The 19254-nt window shown below is 49.9% G+C and overlaps 1 protein-coding gene across 7 annotated transcripts in view; it reads right to left on the reverse strand.

The window, feature by feature from the left end:
- Nucleotides 1–17122, reverse strand: part of LOC105480738 (DiGeorge syndrome critical region gene 2) — an 83430-nt gene extending 66308 nt beyond the window's left edge. For 4 of the 7 annotated variants that reach the window (XR_011613881.1, XM_071080002.1, XM_071080001.1 and 1 more), the window contains exon 1: nt 16805–17120. Coding sequence is in view for 6 of the 7 variants with exons in the window: in XM_071080002.1 (XP_070936103.1) it covers nt 16805–16883 (79 nt within the window). In the remaining variant the exon portion in view is untranslated. Of the gene's footprint in view, nt 1–16804 lie in introns of all 7 variants that reach the window. The other 3 variants (XM_011739890.2, XM_071080003.1, XM_071080004.1) reach the window with 2 other exon arrangements.
- Nucleotides 17123–19254: the final 2132 nt, after the last annotated feature.

Genomic DNA, 19254 nt, shown 5'->3' on the forward strand with positions numbered 1-19254 from the left:
CAAACAGCAGGCTTCAGCTCCTGGCCCGTGCAATCCCACTCAGCCTTGCCAGGCTGCTTCCTCCATCTGTAAAGCATGGAGGTGATCATCCTGCCCTGCCTATCCCTCCTGACTTCCACGGAGGTCATGAGGCCAAAGGAGAAAATCACTCCAACAATGCTCAGCTGCTGAACTTTCACATACGCCACCCCTAGGAACAATCCTGGGAGATCCTCTGAAATGCTCTGAGAGGGACCCATAGGGGCAAAGAGAGGACGGGAGGCAGGAACCATGGCCGGGGGCTCTGTGCAGTTTGACCTGCCACTGCGTCGCAGCAGCGAGGCGCAGTGAAGACTGCTGCTACCTGGAGGCCTGGGTATCCTCTGCACTGGCAGCCACCAAGCTGTAGCACAAAGAATGCCAGCATCTGAACTTCAAGCCACAAGGAGCTCAGGGACCAGCCGGCTCCTCATCCACGAGGGCCCAGAGTTCAAAGGGGAGCAAGACATGCATGGCTCGTGGAAAATGATAGGATTGGAAGTTTCATTAGCAAAATGTGAAGGAGGGCCTGAAGCTGTTCTATGTATTGAAACTCCCATCTAGTCCAGTCAGCTCGCTTCTCAGAGGGGCTGACCCACCTGCTCAGTGTCCCACATCAAGTTGGCAGCAGCAGAATGGGCATCAGAGGCCAGGTTGTGGGCTCTTTCACCCAAATCCCCATCCCTGAAGCCAGCAGAGCCCCTGGCTGGGGCTCTGCGTTCTGACTCCTCAGAGGACCAGGTCCAAACTTTCCAGTTCTGAGCCATTTCCTTCACTGAGACAGTAGCCAGTGGAGCCTCTGGGGGCTTGCTACACAAAGCCCAGGGATACCAGAGCCCCACCACCAGTTTGGCACAAAGCCAAGGATGTACCAACATGTTGTACTTTTTTTCCCTACCAGTGGCGTTACTAGAATGAAATATTTTAAACCTGCAAACACTCTTGCTGTAGTTTTGAAATATGCCCACAACTTCTTTGATATGGCTCCCTAAATGGCAGTAGCTCCCCAAACACATAACCACCAAACCCATTTCCATACAGCCCCTGGGCCAAGTGGAATCTCTAAGTGAAGGCTCCACCCTCAGTCACTCCTTCTCTGGACCTTGGAGCTCCTGACTCCCCATCACCATCACTGGAGGCAGGTGGTCAGCTCTCCTGTGACAGTGGAGAGGGAGTAGGGTTGCCAAGCGCTAGCGGAGTGCCAGCCACTTTCTCCCACAGCCCGAGGGGTCACAACACTGACACTGGGGAACACCACACAAGAACAAAGGGACAAGGCCTATGCTTCAGCATTTACTTCTCATAAATAACAAGCATTTTCTACCTCCAGGAGATGAAGGGACCATCACCTGCTACCATCTATCTGTAGATGCCGTCCAACCAAAACACTGGCTCAGCTGCTCTGCCCTGTGGCTTCTCCTCAGGCAGATGTTTGGGGAAGAAGGCCCTGTTTAAAATAAGTTATCCTTGAAAAGAAGGGAAGGTCCTAAGAAAAAGGAAGTGATCATATAAGATGAAAGAAGAGAAAGGCAAGTCTGCCAAGCATATCTATTCCATGAGTGCCACTTTCAAGAAAAGAACAGCAACCTGCAATCAGTCTTTATTTCATGGGGGTTCGGGCAGGAGGGGCTACATACTTGGAAGTAAGACCAGGGCAGGAAGGTGGGACAGAACTGGAGTGAGAGTTATCTCGCATCTGATGTAAACATCAGCCAGCAGTTTCATCCAACATTCACACCACATTTTGATCATAGCTACAGGATAGCACAGCCAATTTCTCTAAGAGAAAGAACAGCTGTAGCCAAATCAGATTCCTGAATGCTCATTTTGCATGTGCCAGGCAGTATATCAAGTGCTTAGAATACATTATTATGAATCCTTAAGACAACTCATTTGCTCCTTCCATGAACACTGCCGTGTACCTCCTAGGGGCCAGGTGCTGTGCAGGACACAAGTGAGAAGAGCAAGATGAGAAACAAAAGGTGCCTCCGCCCCACGAAGCTCATATTCTACTAGGGGAGGAGAAGATCTTTGTAACCTTGGGGTAGGCAAAGATTTATTAGACAAACACAGAAAGCATGACCATAACAAGAAAAATTGATAAATGAGACTTCTTCAAAATTAAAAAAGTCTTTGATCAAAAGCTTAGTAAAGATACACAGACCACACTGAGCACAGTAGCTCACACTTGTAATCCCAACACTTTGGAAAGCTGAGACAGGAGGATCACTTGAGCCCAGGAGGTGGAGACCAGCTTGGGCAACATAGGGATCCAGTCTCTACAAAAATTAAAATTAAAAATATTAGCCACATATGATGATGCACACCTGTGGTCCCAGCTACTCAGTGAGGGTGAGGTGGGAGAATCACTTCAGCCAGGGAGGTCAAGGCTGCAGTGAGCTGTGATCCCACCACCGCACTCCAGCCTGGGCAACAGAGACTTTATCTGGAAAAAAAAAAAAAAAAGATGCACAGACCAACAGAACAGAACAGAATACAGATATCAGAAACAGACCCACACAAATGTAGTCAATGGATTTTGACAAAGGTACAAAGACAATTCAATGGAGAAAGTATAACCTTTCAACAAATGGTACTAGACAATTGGACTCCACATATCAGAAAATGAACCTCATACTTTGGGAGGCAGAGGTGGGAGGATTGCTTGAGCCCAGGAGCTCAAGACCAGCCTGAGCAACAAAGCGAGATCTCATCCCTACCAAAAAAACCAAAAAACAAAAAATTAGCTGTCTGTGGTGGTACGCATTTGTAGTGCCAACTACATGGGAGGCTGAGGCAGGAGGATCACTTGAGCCCAGGAGGTCAAGGCCTCAGGGAGTTACTATTATATCACTGCACCCCAACCCGGGTGACAGAGCGAAACTGTCTCAAAAGGGAAAAAAAAAAAAAAAAAAAAAAAAACTTCCTTAATCATCAGGGAAATGTAAGCCAAAACCACAATAGGCTATCACCTCACCCATTAGGATAGCCACTGTCAAACAAAACAAAACAAAACAACCCACAAGTGTTGGCAAAGATGTGAAGAAATCAGAACTCTTGCACATCATTGGTAGGAGTGTAAAATGGAACAGTCACTATGGAAGACAGCATGGAGTTTCCTTAAAAAATTAAAAATAGAATTACCACATGATCCAGCAATTCCACTTCTGGGTATATACCCCAAATTAATTGAAGGCAAGGTCTCAAAGAGATATTCATATACCCATGCTCATAGCAGAGCTACTGACAGTAACTAAGAGGTGGAAGCAATCCAAGCGCACACTGAATAAGCAACATGCAGTACACACACACGGTGGAACACTATTCAGTCTCAAAAAGAAGCTCCGACACATGCTACAACATGGATGGACCTTGAGGTGAAATAAGCCAAACATAAGAAGACAAATGCTGCATGATTCTACTCATATGGAGTATCTAAAGTAGTCAAACTCTTAGAAACAGGAAGTAGGACGGTGGTTGCCAGGCTGGAGAGAGAGATACAAGGGAGGGTAGTTACTCAATGGGTACGGAGTTTCAGTTTTGCAAGATGAAAACATTCTAGAGATCTGTTGCATAACAAGGTACATACTCTGACACTACCGAACTGAACACTGAATGAACTGAACACTGAATTGAGTGGTCATGGTGGTATATTTTACTATATTTTATTTAAAAAAAAAAACTGGGGTAGCAGTGGGGTCACCTAACCCTGAAAAGCACACATAAAATATGGAGGGATCTTAAAGTCCTAAGGATAATACTACAACTGAACGAAGTAACTCCTGCAAGAAAGCAAGACTAGAAATCTGAGGCATCTAAAAGGAGACTGAGCCTACAGCCCAGCATGGGCAGGTAGCTCTGCCCAGTTCCTCCCTTGTATAGCAGAGTGGGTCCAAACTTTAGTGTGATCACCACAGGGAGTTACACTCACAAAAAGCACATGTCCTATCATACGGGGTCTTTAAAGAACGTTCAAAGAAACATGTGCAGTCTGAAAGCTTCATTTCCTGCGCTTATTTCAAAACCTAAATTGAGCACAAGATTTAACACACCAAAAACTCTATCCAAAAAGTGGGGTTACAGGTAAGGTTAATGGAGCTATTGTGTGCCAGGTGCTGATCAGGGTGCCTGATGCTCAGAAACGGGGATGGGGTGGGGCTGATAATGATGACAGCATCAGCTAAGAACCAAGGCAGGGACTGCAGGAACAGGCTGCGGGGAAGTGTCAGCTTTCTGGGGGCATTTGCGTGGACACAGCAGGGGTGGGCACTGAGGAGTCAGGGCTGCGGCACCTGTAGCCTGCTGAAGCAATGGGAAGAAGACAAGAAAAGCAGGGTGGGGAGGTTCACATTGAAAAGGTGGGAGGAGAGCCTTACGACAAATACCTAATGCATGCGGGGCTTAAAACCTAGATGATAGGTGCAGCAAACCACCATAGCACATGTATACCTATGTAACAAACCAGCAGGTTCTGCACATGTATCCCGGAACTTAAAGCAAAATAAAATTAAATTTGAAAAAAAAAAGAAAGAAAGCAAAGGAGGAAGGAGAAAGACAAGGAGTCGATGGAAAACGAGCCGAAGACTTCTCTTGAAGCTGTGCAATACCACAGCATGAGCTCTATGCAGCCCAGGTTTCAAATACCCACTCCATGACTCTAAAAGCTGTGTGACGTTAGCTAAATCACTTAGTCTCCTGAGCTCTGTTTCTTCATCTGTAAAATGAGGTTAATATGAGTACCTACTTCCTATAAAAAGGCATCATCACATCTCATGCTGCAATTATAAAGCAGAAATATGCAACAGCATTAAGCTAGAATTTCATTAAATTTTTTGTTGGTTCTAAGCATTTTAGATCTATTTTTTCTGTTAAGTAATATCTGTTTTATATTCAGTTATACGAAACTTTTTCCCTTTAAAATACCTTTTCCTCATCTTTTACTTTCATGAGTGTTTCTTAAGAAGTAATACAGGCCGGGCGCGGTGGCTCAAGCCTGTAATCCCAGCACTTTGGGAGGCCGAGACGGGTGGATCACGAGGTCAGGAGATCGAGACCATCCTGGTGAACATGGTGAAACCCCGTCTCTACTAAAAAATACAAAAAACTACCCGGGCGAGGTGGCGGGCGCCTGTAGTCCCAGCTACTCGGGAGGCTGAGGCAGGAGAATGGCGTGAACCCAGGAGGCGGAGCTTGCAGTGAGCTGAGATCCGGCCACTGCAACTCCAGCCCGGGAGACAGAGCGAGACTCCGTCTCAAAAAAAATAAAATAAAATAAAAGAAGTAATACAACCACATGGTTGAAAATCCACAAAGTCCATCCATACAAAAGAAGGTGACTCTCTAATAAGCCTCCCAAGCTTCTGGAAACGTACAGATCGCTTTGAATGCAATTACTGTATGGTAAGATCACAGAGGGTGGTCACCAGCTGGCCTGAATTGATCACCCAAGCCCAAAGAGACATCACAGCACCACTGTCCACACAAGATGCTGGTGCAGTCAGAACTGTGAACACTAGCGATGCTCAACCCGGTGAAAAGGTGCCCGGTTCTTAGGCAGGAGGCCCCAGGTGGTGGCGCTCCACTTAGCTCCCTCTGCCATACAGCTCTTTCATCTGCTTTTGGAATCATGGTGCAGGAGGCAAAGCACGGGGCTCAGGACAGCAGTCCTGAGTTTCCTGTTCTTGCTTCTACTTAAAAGCTAAGTGATGCCACCAGGCAAGCTAATTAACCTCTCCGGGCCTCAGCATCCTAATCTCCAAAATGGACCTACCACCTGCCCCACTCATCACCCCTCCACAATGAGTCTGTCAGGTAAAGGGTGTGCACAACTACACCCAAACTCCCAGGCCAACCTCAGGCCCTGTTTCAGACAGCTCCCCCATACCACTGCATGCCCAAAGACTATCAGAGCACAAACCCAAGCGATCAGACGGACAGGAAACACAAAGGGTGATGGCTGGGGGAACTGAGACCCTATTACACCAACAAGCTCACAATGTCAGCACTTGGGCCCAAATAGCCCTTGAACATCTAAACCCCCACTTTTTTTTTTTTTTTTTTTTTTTTTTTTGGTCTCCAGGAAGAAACTGAAACTGAAAAAGTGATTTGCCAAGAGTTTCGACAAAAGTACGTCAACCAAGGCTCAGGACTCTCAGAAATGAAAAATAATTATTTTAAAAATATCCAATTGGCCGGGCGCGGTGGCTCAAGCCTGTAATCCCAGCACTTTGGGAGGCCGAGACGGGCAGATCACAAGGTCAGGAGATCGAGACCATCCTGGCTGACACGGTGAAACCCCGTCTCTACTAAAAAATACAAAAAACTAGCCGGGCGAGGTGGCGGGCGCCTGTAATCCCAGCTACTCGGGAGGCTGAGGCAGGAGAATGGCGTGTACCCGGGAGGCAGAGCTTGCAGTGAGCTGAGATCCGGCCACTGCACTCCAGCCTGGGCGGCAGAGCGAGACTCCGTCTCAAAAAAATAAAAAATAAAAATAAAAAAAAAAATAAAAATATCCAATTATTGGCCAAGCATGATGGCTCATGCCTGTTATCCCAGCACTTTCAGAGGCTGAGGCCGGTGGATCACCTGAGGTCAGGAGTTCAAGACCAGCCTGGCCATGATGGCAAAACCCCATCTCCACTAAAAATACAATAATTAGCCGGGCATGGTGGCTTGCACCTGTAGTCCCACCTACCGGGGAGGCTGGGGCAGGAGAATCGCTTGAACCCAGGGGGCAGAGGTTACAGTGAGCCAAGGTCATACCACTGCACTCCAGCCCAGGTGACACAGCGAGACTCCATCTAAAAAAAAAAAAAAAAAAGAAAAGAAAAAAAGAAAGGAAAAAAAATTTACCTAGGAAAATAATAAAACCTGTTCAAAATTGAGATGCTTCCTTACCAATTAGTGTAATGAAAGAGGGGCTTGTTATAATACTGAGGTTACAGTAAATACCACTCTCAATATTATTTAATAAACACAGTTTCAAACCAAAACAGGTTTTTTTTGGTTTTGGTTTTGGTTTTGGTTTTTGAGGCAGGTCTTGCTCTGTTGTCTAGGCTGGAGTGCAGAGGCATGATCTCGGCTCACTGCAACTTCTGCTCACTGGGCTCAAATGATCCTCCCATCTCAGTCCCCTCCAAGTAGCTAGGAGTACAGGCGTGTGCCACCATACCCAGCTAATTTTTCTATTTTCTGCAGAGATGCCATATTGCCCAGGCTGGTTTTGAACTTCTAAGTTCAAGCAATCCACCCACCTCAACCTCCCAAAGTGCTGGAAATTTCAGGTGTGAACCACCCTGCCCTGCCACAACACAGTTTTGAACCTAATTGTGTAAGAGAATTAATCCAAGTGGCTTTTGAACCCAAGACTCTTGAGTATACACCATCAGTCTGAAAACACAAAGAGTTAAAAAAAAAAAAAAATTAAACTCTACTTAGTAGGTCTGCTGTTACTAGTGGTGTGAATGCAGCACTTCTGAAACGATTCTGTGTGCAGTGTAAGACTAAGCAAATGAGTAAACCTACTGATGCTGTTGGGAGCCAGGGTTTTCACTGTAGAAAAAAAGAGAAACAAACTTGAAACAGAGAAAGCAAGACCCTGTAATGCTGGATTGGAACTAAAGAAACAGTATGGGCCAGGCACAGTGGCTCATACCTGTAATCCCAGCACTTTGGGAGGCCGAGGCAGGCAGATCATGAGGTCAAGAGATCGAGTCCATCCTGGCCAACATGGTGAAACCCCATCTCTACTAAAAATACAAAAATTAGCTGGGCGTGGTAGCACATGCGTGTAGTTCCAGCTACTAGGGAGGCTAAGCGGGGAGAACTGCTTGAACCTGGGAGGCGGAGGTTGCAGTGAGCCAAGATCACGCCACTGCACTCCAGCCTGGCAACAGAGTGAGACTCCGTCTCAAAAAAAAAAAAAAAAAAAAAAAAAAAAACCAGTATGAACTTACACAGGCACAGACACATGCACGCACACACACATGCACATAGAGACATACCTCTTGGGCTAGACTGAAAAGATGGAGTTGCAGCATGCTCTAGTAGCTAGCAATAAACACACCTACCACCAAAATCCTGCTTTCTAAATACCATCTCCCACCAAAAGGAACCAGCGCTCTGTGGAAAAATGCCCCATTCCAGTCTGGGGCAGGTAAGGTGCAAGATGAGCCTGGCAATAAGGAATGTTCCAATTGATGAACACATGTCAGAAGGCAACATTCCCATCCTGAAGGGACCAGGTGAAGGGGTTTCCACTTGCCAACTCAATTATAATATGAGCCCCAATGTGAACTATGACAATAACAGGTTATAACACACTAAATAAAAAGAAGACTCCATGAGTCCATACGGAGAGTAAATAAAAAGGAATTCTGCAGGAGAAGGTTCTATTTTATAGAATACCAATAAAAGTAGAAAGAATAAGATAAAATCACCATTTAGCAACAATCATAACGGTAACCGATTCAGGCAGGAATTGGTGCTTAAAACCACCTGACAAAGCTATCTACCTCCCACAGAGTCCTTGGCCAATCACAATGGGGAAAAGGCACCTTTACAGCAGAGAAACCCTGTAGATAGCACTTGACCAAGTGGTCAAAGTGAACATCACCATTCCTGGGACAAGCCAGCAGCAGGCACCTCCTGATGGGATGCACTGAGGACTGAATGTCCTGCAGTGTTGCTCCTCCCAAAATTGAGCAGACTCAATCTTACCACAAGGAAACAACCTGATAAACCTCACGTGAGGAATATATTCTATAAGCACTGGCCTGTAGTCTTTTAAAAATATCCATGTTGGTTGGGTGTGGTGACTCACACCTGTAATCCCAGCACTTTGGGAGGCCATGGTAGGCAGATCACCTGAGGTCAGGAGTTTGAGACCAGCCTGGCCAACGTGGCGAAATCCCATCTCTACTTAAAATACAAAAATTAGCCAGGCATGGCGGCAGATGCCTGTCATCCCAGCTACTTGGGAGGCTGAGGCAGGATAATCACTTGAACCCAGGAAGTGAAGGTTGCAGTGAGCTGAGATCACGCCACTGCACTCCAGCCTGGGCAACAAGAGCAAGATTCCGTCTGGAAAAAAAAAAAGAATGAGTTAGACAATCCTGCCCCAACCCATTCCCACCTCTCCTCTCCATCTTTTGTTACAAAAAAAAAAAAAAAAAGAATGAGGTTATATATGTACTGATCTACAAAGATCTGAAAACAAATGAAAAAAATTAAATAAAAAACATAATTCCATTTATGTAAAATATTCCATGTATGAATGTTACCAAATGTGAAAAAATATCAACTTTATTTTTTCTAGATTGTGCAGACAAGATCTTCTACACCCTTGGGCTCTCTCCATGCCCCATGGCTTACCATGCTGGTCTAGCAGGCATCCTTCACAAATAGGGTAGATGGGGAAATCCTAAGAGCTGCTCCTACTGTCAGGAGTGGCCAAGAAACCTCCAAGAGCTGCAGCAAAGGCCTGCCATGGGCCCCAACAAGCCTCTAGCTCTTCCGGGTCCTCTTATTCTAAGACCACAGACAGAGCTCTGTAGGTAAACTAATCTACCTGGAGGCCCTAAGCAGCAGCCAGGGGCACCGGAGAGACCTCTGCATCAGCAGACCTAGTTTCAGTGGAGCACCCGGCCAGGTCCTATGGTCAGTCTCCTGCTGACCACCCCTGTGCTGACCTTCTGGGTCCCTCTGCTGTGACTCCTGCCCCTCATCCAGTGCCCTGGCCAGCCAAAAACAATCGTCTCCACAACTATGAACTCCTAAGGAAGGTTTCCCAGAAAATGAGACTTCCCAGGCAAGGAAGAGGGCAGGGTCTACCTGGGGGACCCTCAGTCCAGCATACTCACCAGAGTACTGTCCTCAGTACTGTCCTGTCTAACAGGTAGCAGCCAACAGCTGAAGGATGACAGACTAACCAAGGAAGACAAGCTAACCAAACTGATAGCTGTCTGCCATTTTGCCAGAGGTCAGCCAGAAGTCAGCCTACAGGGAGGGACCTGTAGGGGACAAGGGCACTGAGAACAATGACCAGCCCAGAGTGACTGAAGCAACAGCTACCCCAGGCAGAGGAGGGGAGAAGGCCAAGAGGCAAGCATGTACAGCCCATGCACCCAGCCAGCTCTTGACCACAAACAAGCCCTGCATTGTGCAAACAACCCAGGGAAGGTCCGGCCACATCCTCACACAGGGCAGTCCAGTTCTCAAAGCCAGGTGCCAGCAAGTCCATCAGAGAGGCAGTGCTCCCTCTGCACTGGCTTGCTGGGGTCCCTCCCTCTGGGGGGCCCCTCAACCCTCCACCCCAGGCTGGGCAGCTGGTGAGCTTCAGTGAGGATCCACATTAATGAGAAGCCGCACTTGCTCTCACCTCTCAGCTCAGCTCCCATCACAGGAGCAAGCTCCCACCAGGGTGGGGCCCAGGCCAGCTGGCTCCACAGCCATGTCCCCTACCCCCCATCCCATCCTCCCAAGGCGTTTTTGCAGGACTGCCACAAGGCTCTCATCCTCCTCGCCACCCCCACCAGAGGCAGCTGCAAGGCCTGCTGGCTAAAGTAGCTGTTGCTCTTTATGTCAAAATATAAATAGGCATTTGTGCATTTGTTCAATAACTGATTTCTGAGTGCCTACTCTGTGCCTGACCAGGCCCAGGTGACACAGCATGAATGTGACGAAGAGCAAAACGTGTATGAACAATCCTCGCCCTGTCCAAAGCACCATGGCTGTTTCGGGGGCTCTCAGAGAGTCATACGCAGTCCCTCTGATCCCATCAGAACAGCAAAGCGCACTCTTTGTGCGCAGACACTCCTCAGAGCCACTGCACTCTGCCACCTCCTGAGGGAGCCCTCTCGCGACCAATACGCCCTGTGCACACACAACCTCACATTTCACATTTCAGTTCAGGGTTCCTGAAGTCTATCTGTGATTAATACTAACATTTTGCCTGATGAAGAGTTTGCTTTACATCAGACACTTTTTAGAATTTTATGCTTACCCATTTTAATCCTCACAACGTCTCCATGAAGTTCTGTTATGATGTCCATGTTCCAAATGAGGAGACTGAAGCAGAAGTCACAGAGTGAGCAGCAGAGCAGACTGAGCCTAGGCAGTGTGGCTCTAGAGCCCATGCTCTTAAGCCACCATACCCAACTGCTGCCATGGACCGGGAGGAGAAGGCTTGATCTAATCCCAGCTGCTACTTTTACAGACAGCTCATCTGAGGTCAAACCAGACCTGAGCTTCCCCACCTCCCAAGTGGACGCCCAGAAGGTCCAGGACATCTGGGTCCACAGGCCATTCACCCTTCAACCTAGACTTACCCTGCCAAGCCCACCATGTCCACACTGACAGGACACACAGCTTGAAATGGCAGGATGAGATGGAATGGCTTTGACTAAAGCTCCCAGGACAACTGGTAAATCATGCCAGAAACACAAATACAGTTGGTACACAGTTTTCACATAATAACCATACCCAAGCCCATGCATCACGCTGCTCAATGAACTGTTGGCCCAAAACTGGTCTCTCTGGATTACCGAGCCCACTCTGCAGACTGGCAGGGAAAGAAAGGAAAGAGGACGGTCACCAAACCCTCAGCACCCAAACATAACAGCACATGTGATAAGGGAAAATCTAGCAGCACACCAAAGAAAAGACATCTAATCAGTCATGAGCTTTCTACGGGGTCCTTAATGTTGTCACTGATGCATTCCACTTAAGAGTCAAGAAACTACTAAATGCCAGTCGGGTCCTTCCTTATGCCAACAACCAAGAGAAGCAGAGGAACTCCCTGCCCGTCAAAGGCTCAGGTCCAGCAGGGGAGAGTCAACAACCAGATCACCTGCCATCAGTGTTGAGAGGATGCATGCACTACTAGATCACCTGTCATCATTGCTGAGAGGACATGCACACGACCGGATCACCTGCCACTACTGCTAAGAGAAAACATGCATAATAAGATCACCTCCCATCACTGAGATCACCTCCCATCACTGCTAAGAGGACACCTGCACAACCAGATCACCTCCCACCATGGCTAAGACGACACGTGCACAGCTAGATCACCTGCCCTCACTGCTAAGAGGACACACGTGGATCAATCACCTCCCATTACTGCTAAGAGGATCCGTGCATAACAAGATTACCTGCCGTCACTGCTAGAAGGACACTTGCACAAACAAATCACCGGCCACCGCTGCTAAGAGGATATAATCACTCAGCACTCTGGGAAGTCTCTGGGAAGGAAGGGGTGGGAAAAGTGCCCATAAGCTAGCTTAACAGAGCCTAACAGAGCACAAATGTTCCACAACAGCAATCTTCATTCCCGAATCTAGAACCGCCAACTAAAATAATAACCCTGACATGCAGTGATGCCAGCTTGCCACCTGAGCCAACCTGGGCTTTAACCACAGGGCTTCGTGCACCCACGAGACCTTCCCACGTGACACAGGGCTTGGCACATAGCAGGTGTTAGAGAGAACAATGGGGAGGGGCTAAGTGGGAGCAGCCTCTACTCTCTGCAATGGCTAACATGTACAAGGATAAAGGGCCATGGCGCATGCAACTTACTCTCAAATGGTTCACAAAAAAGCAACGTGTGTGAATGCACGATATGCACATACACACAGAGGACGGGGGATAAGGCAAATAAGGTAAAACGCCAACAGTAGGGAAGCCTCAGCAAAGAATATGCAGGTGTTCTCTGCACTCATTTTATTCTTGCAAATTTTCTGTGAGTTTGAAATTATTTCCAAGTAAAAGGTTTCTTTTTGTCAAGAAAAGAAAGGAAAATTCATTAGCTAGTAAAGCTAGAAAGTATATTACACCACTTTCCAACTAAAAAAAAATGAACCTGTTAACCCAAAAGCCAAATCTACCAGTGGACAAACTCTACAAAGTGTCACAGTACCAGGCTATAGAGGAAAGCACTCCAAACTCAGGAGGTTTTGGCAAGGCCAGGTGCAAGCTCACCTCTCCAGCTACTTCTGAGCCTCGGTCACTTTTCCTTGTGATGAAAATATGCACTCTCTCCCTATTCACCAAACCCCTGTGCTACTTCACACGATAGAAAACTCTGGACTCCAGCCCGGGTGAGGTGGTTCACACCTGCAATCCCGTAACTTTGGGAGGCCAAAGCAGGTGGATCACTTGAGCCCAGGAATTTGAGGAAAGCCTACATGGCCAACATGGTGAAACCCCGTTTCTACTAAAAATACAAAGTTAGCCCGGCATGGTGGCGTACGCCGTAATGTTACTCTGGAGGCTGACACAGGAGAATTACTGGAACCCAAGAGGCGGAGGTTACAGTGAGCTGAGATCCCGCAACTGCACTCTAGCCTGGGTGACAGACAGAAACTCCGTCTCAAAAAAAACAACTCTGGACTCCAGAGCCAAGGTGCCGTGTTCACTTCACAGCTCCCTGAGATTTTATCAGCTCAGCACAGCTGCCTACTGAAAGCAAAAGGGCAAGAACCCTAAGCTAGCAGCCAGCTCCACCTGGGTCTGAACCCTCGCTCTGCTGCTCACCAGCTGTGTAACCTTAGACAAGTCATTTGCCTCTCCCAGCTAGCTGTACCAGCAATAGAAGGAAGACGATCTTCTCATCCTATACCTCACCAAGGGGCCTGGCTGAGCACAAGCCCTGTACAGGACCAGCAACCAGCAGGAAGGGACCAGGGTGCACCAGTACTCAGAAGGCAATTTTTTCTCAGCTATGTATGGTAGGTTCAACCTGGATAGAGCTGTGGCTTGTGATACAATTTTGTTTCACAATTCAAGCTAGAAAGAAAAACAGTTTTAGAATCAGCAATCAATGCTGCCTTCTCTATACAGATGGAGAAAGGGCCAATGAGACATTATCAGTGTTCCCCAAATCCCCCACCGTCTTGCTGTCAGTTACCTTAGCAGTAGTCTCCAACCCTTCTTCCTCATCACACCCCCAGTGATCATAACACACATCATCAGTGGTCACATGGCCAAACACAGAAGGGATTTGGGGGAGTGGGTGGTTCTGTCCCTCAGACTGGAGTATCCACATGGAAAAAGATTCTGCACCCTCACCTAGAGGACCCCAGGACCTATCAGGGGACAGATAGGTCCCCTGTGGCTCCACCTGGGGTTAAGGAAGCTGTTCAGAGCATAATGTGAGGTACTCCTGTGGCTGGGCTGGAGACACAGTTGGAGTGCACAAGCCCCAGTCGGGGTGCACAATGGGGGGAAGGCCAGACTCCTACAATGAAATCTCATCTCAGCCACTTAGCTTCACAAGCACTCTGGATTTCAGCTTCCCCATCTTTAAATGAGACTAAAAATAGCATCCAGCAGGGACCTCTTGAGAGTTAATACATATTAGTGCTTAGAACAGTGTCCGGCACATGACATATCTTAAATCAAGTTCAAATGTGCATTTAAAAGAAAATTGCTGGGCATGGTACCTCAGACCTGTAATTCCAGCACTTTGGGAGGCCAAGGTGGGTGGATCACCAGAGGTCAGAAGTTCCAGACCAGCCTGGCCAACATGGCAAAACCCCATCTCTACTAAAAATACAAAAATTAGCTGGGCGTGGAGGTGTGTGCCTATAATCCCAGCTAATCGGGAGGCTGACGCAGGAGAATCACTTGAACCAAGGAGGTGGAGGTTGCAGTGGGCCAAGCCTGGGCAGCAGAGCAGGACTCTGTCTCAAAAAAAAAAAAAAAAAAAAATTGGTGAAAGGTCAAGTACAGCAAGCACTTGCTGCCCTGTAACTCCATGAAAGGCCTTCCACCCTGCCCTGTACCAGAGAGGAGACCCAAGTGGCTTGGCCTCATCTTCAGGGAACCCACCAGGCAGGAGTCAGAAAACACACTCCTGAGAAGTGGGCTTTGACTGGTACCTTCCTCATACCCAAGTATGCTTTTAAGGCCGGGATCCCCACAGAAAGAACACCGACTAAGACCAGAGAAGCCCCAGCCTCTTGAAAGCACCAGCTAGGCAGATCCTTGCAGCACTCTCAGGAAGGACATAGGGTGAATGTGTGAAGAGGCACACGCGGGCATACAAGGAACACATCAGGCCCAGAGGCCTGCCCTCACTGCCCAGCCAAAGCCAGGGAGCCAACTGCAGCTCCCAGGTTCTGCACGGCAACTCAAGACGCCTCCAGGGGTAGCTGCAATGTTCTCATCTGGAGAGTCATGGAATCGAAAAGAATGTTTGTTCCCTCTACCAGATCTACCCCACCCATGCCCTACTGAGACCTCAGTCTCAGTGTGAGGTCTCCTGTGACGCCCCCCTGCTTTACCTCCCGGGTTCACGCCATTCTCCTGCCTCAGCCTCCCCAGCAGCTGGGACTATAGGTGCCTGCCACCACGCCCGGTTAATTTTTTGTATTTTTAGTAGAGACGGGGTTTCAACGGGTTAGCCAGGATGGTCTCGATCCCCTGACCTCGTGATCCACCCGCCTCGGCCTCCCAAAGTGCTGGGATTACAGGCGTGAGCCACCGCGCCCGGCCCTGGCTTCTGTTCTTACCAAGGCCACCCCACTACCAGTCATCCCGCTGCCCAGAGAGCAGCCAAAAGCAGTGAGCAACTAGCTCTGCATGGGGAGACCAGAGAAGCATCACTGAATCTGTCCAGGTTGAGCATGGGTCAGGGCCCTGGCCACCAGGTAGGCACCAGGGAGGAGGCAGACATTCCATACAGATGACACAAGCGCAGAGCCAAGAGGTGCGGTGTATCTGGGCTGGGAGCCTGGCTAGGACAGAGGAGAGGGCCACACACCCCGTGCTCCCACACCCAGGTCATCAGAGAAGACGGCCCTGGCACTTCTGCCTTCATGGGACCTTTCCTCCACTAAGAAATATTAAGAGTCATGCTTTTTCACTGTATTGGCATAAAGAAAACTGTATTAATATACATAAGAAAACATTTCCTTTGACCAGAAGTTGTTTTTTCCTGCTGACTTAAAAAATGAAATAAAATAACATTCGCAGGCCACTAAAAGTACCGTGGGCCAGTGATACCAGAATTCTTGTGCCTGATGGATACATCGGTCCTGTATTCAGGGGGTTTGATTTTCTGGGGCAGTTCAAGGGAAGGAGAGGTACACTGAAATAGGTAGAAAAGGGTCTCCTAGGAGGTTGCCCGGGTTCTGATTCCCCACCACAGACTTAAGAACACACTAGCTCCTAGGGGAGTTCCAAAGCCTGGACTCATTCATCACATACACGCAGCACGCCTAAGGGCCCCGCACAGTGGCGAGGTCTCCGCTCGCGGGACGCTGGCGCCGGCCACACAACGCTAGGCTGACTCCTGGTGCCTCCTCTGGACCGGGTGTGAGCTGAGGACTTCTTCAGTGCAACGTCTCACTGAATGACAGTCTGCCACAGCCACCAATGTCCAGGCGAGGAGTTTCCAGGACTGAGAGGCTGGCACTAGGCCACTGCTGGGAGGACTTCTGCGAAACCAGGTGCCCCCGAGAGCCGCTGTCCCCAGCCCGACTCCGACGCTGGGTTGGCGGGAGGGCGCGCCCGTGGCGTAGCTCCTGGCCGCCGCCGCTCCCAGGAAGGGCCCAGAGGCAACATCCCGGACAGCACAGCTGCACGAAGTCCGAGGCGCCGCGAGCCCAGGTAAGCTCCAGCAGGCGTCCGCAGAGAGTGCCAGGCGGCCCGCGAGCCAGGCCCCGCCCGCCCCTGCCCCAGGCGCGGCCCCTGCAGAAGGGCGCCGCGGGTGAAAGGAGGTCCTGGGGCGACCCCGGCCCCGCTCGCCGCCCCGCCCCCACACCGCCCCCATCGCGCGGCGCACCTGGCCGCAGCGGCTCGGTGACAGTGAGCACGAGCAGGAAGAGCAGTAGGAAGACGCCGCTGTCTGCCTTGGGCACCATTTATCCTCCGTTCATCGTCCCCGGGGCGGCTGCGTGACCCCGCTGGGAGGCCGGACCGAGCCGGACTGAGGGTCAGGGGACCGTGCCAAGAGGAGGGTCAGGCGGGGCTGGACCTGGGCGAGGCGCGGAGAAGCGGCGGGAAAGAGCTTCGGCTGGGCCGCGGGCTGGCGCGCACTCTCGGCGACAGCCTCAGGCTCCGACTCCAGCTCCGCGCAAGATGGCTGCCGTCCTGCTCGGCTCCGCGCCGCGCCGCCCCGCCTCCCGCCCTCGACGCCGGCGCGGGCCAATGAACGCCAAGGCAGGGGGCGGGGCCAGAGCCACAGACCTTCCCCCCGAAGGGGGTGAGGCCTAAGGTCACGACGGCGGTGGGCGGGGACCTAAGGGCGGTGACTGAGGGGCGGGCTCTAAGGGAAGGGCGGGACCATACGGAGTGAGGCGTGCCATTGGTTAAGCAGAGAGGCAGAGCCGGGGCTGGGGCCTGAGCGACGCGGCCTCGGAAGGGAGTAGGGTCTCTGGACGCGGGGTAGGGGCGGCGGGCGCGGGACCACAAGGACAGACATCGAAAGGCGCGGGGCATGGGGCTGGGCGCCGTGGGGTCGCGCGGGTGGGGAGCGGAGAGGACGAAGCGGGAACCTGGCTGAGACTCCAAGGGTCTTAACACCTGCAAGCTCAGGTCCCGTGAGCAGCCCAAAAGTGCGCCCCAAAGGGGTCTTTTTAAGGCCGAACCGCTGTGGAGGAGGGAGGGCCTGCCGGTTCTAAGGGTGGGGAAAGAGGGTCACCCTGTAAGGAACAGGAATGGCCTAAGGGAGTGTCAGGCAAAGAGATACTGGGAAGGCCAGATCCTGGAGACTGCAGCGAAGCCGGCTCCCTGGAGGACCTCCCTGCACAATGGCGAAGGGAAGGCCACATGTGCAGGAAGGAAAGCTAGGCAAAGAGGAGGCTCAGCGCCCCTGCGAACAGTGCTCCAAGTGCCACCTCTCACCTGTCATCACCAACAGGATGAACCTTGGAGGGCAGTGTTGGCAAAAAGAGTCCAGCTCTGTAAAATATTTGAAGACATTTCTTCTGAGCCAATATGTGACCAATAGCCTGGGACACAGCCCCAGGAGATCCTGCAAGTGTCCACGGGGGTAGGGCTACAGCTTGGTTTTATACATTTTAGGGAGACAAGACATCAGTCATGTAAGGTATACAGTGGTTCAGTCGGAAAAGGCGGGACAACTTGAAAGTGGGGGTGGAGGGGGCTTCCAGGTCATGCGGATTGGCAGCTGGTTCAAAGAGTTTATCTAAAGACGTGGAATCAATAAAAGGGACTGTCTGGATTACGGGATTGTGGAGACCAAGCTTCTTAGACAGATGAAGCTTCCAGGTATCAGGCTTCACAGAGAAGAAACTGTTAATGTTTCTTATTAAAAAGTGCTAGACTCGGCCGGGCGCAGTGGCTTACACTTGTAATCCCAGCACTTTGGGAGGCCGAGGTGGGCGGATCACGAGGTCAGGAGATCGAGACCATCCTGGCTAACACCGTGAAACCCCGTCTCTATTAAAAATGCAAAAAATTAGCCGGGCGTGGTGGCGGGCGCCTGTAGTCCCAGCTACTCGGGAGGCTGAGGCAGGAGAATGGCGTAAACCCAGGAAACAGAGGTTGCAGTGAGCTGAGATTGTGCCACTGCACTCCAGCCTGGGCGACAGAGCAAGGCTCCATCTCAAAAAAAAAAAAAAAAAAAAAAGTGCCAGACTCCTGGGCACAGTGACTCACGCCTGTAACCCCAGCACTTTGAGATGCCAAGGTGGGCAGATCACTTGAAGTCAGGAGTTCAAGATCAGCCTGGCCAACATGGTGAAACCACGTCTCTACCAAAACTACAAAAGTTATCCAGGCATGGTGGCGCACGCCTGTAATCCCAGCTACTCAGGAGGCTGATAGCAGGAGAATCACTTGAACCAGGGAGGCAGAGGTTGCGGTGAGCCAAGATCACGCCACTGCACTCCAGCCTGGGCAACAGAGCAAGACTCTGTCTCAAAAAAAAAAAATTAAAAAAGGAAAAATAAATAAAAGGTGCCAGACTCTAGTTAATTCTCTCAGGAGAAAAGACCTTGAAAGGGATGGGGATTCTCTACAGAATGTAGATTTTCCCCACAAGAAACAGCTTTGCAGACTGACTTCAAAATATGTGAAAGAAATCTGTTTTACAGTAAAATACTTGTTTCTTTCCGGGCCTGCTGTCATGCTGGTATCTTACTGCCACAGAGTCTGTTGTCAGTCTTCAAGTCTCTGTGTCGATGTTACCATTGCTTAGCTGTGCCTGAAACCTGAAGGGAGGAGGGATAATGAGGCCTGACTCCCACTTCCTATCACAGCCTGAACTAG

This window comes from Macaca nemestrina, chromosome 15 (assembly GCF_043159975.1).
Source record: "Macaca nemestrina isolate mMacNem1 chromosome 15, mMacNem.hap1, whole genome shotgun sequence".
Lineage (NCBI taxonomy): Eukaryota > Metazoa > Chordata > Mammalia > Primates > Cercopithecidae > Macaca > Macaca nemestrina.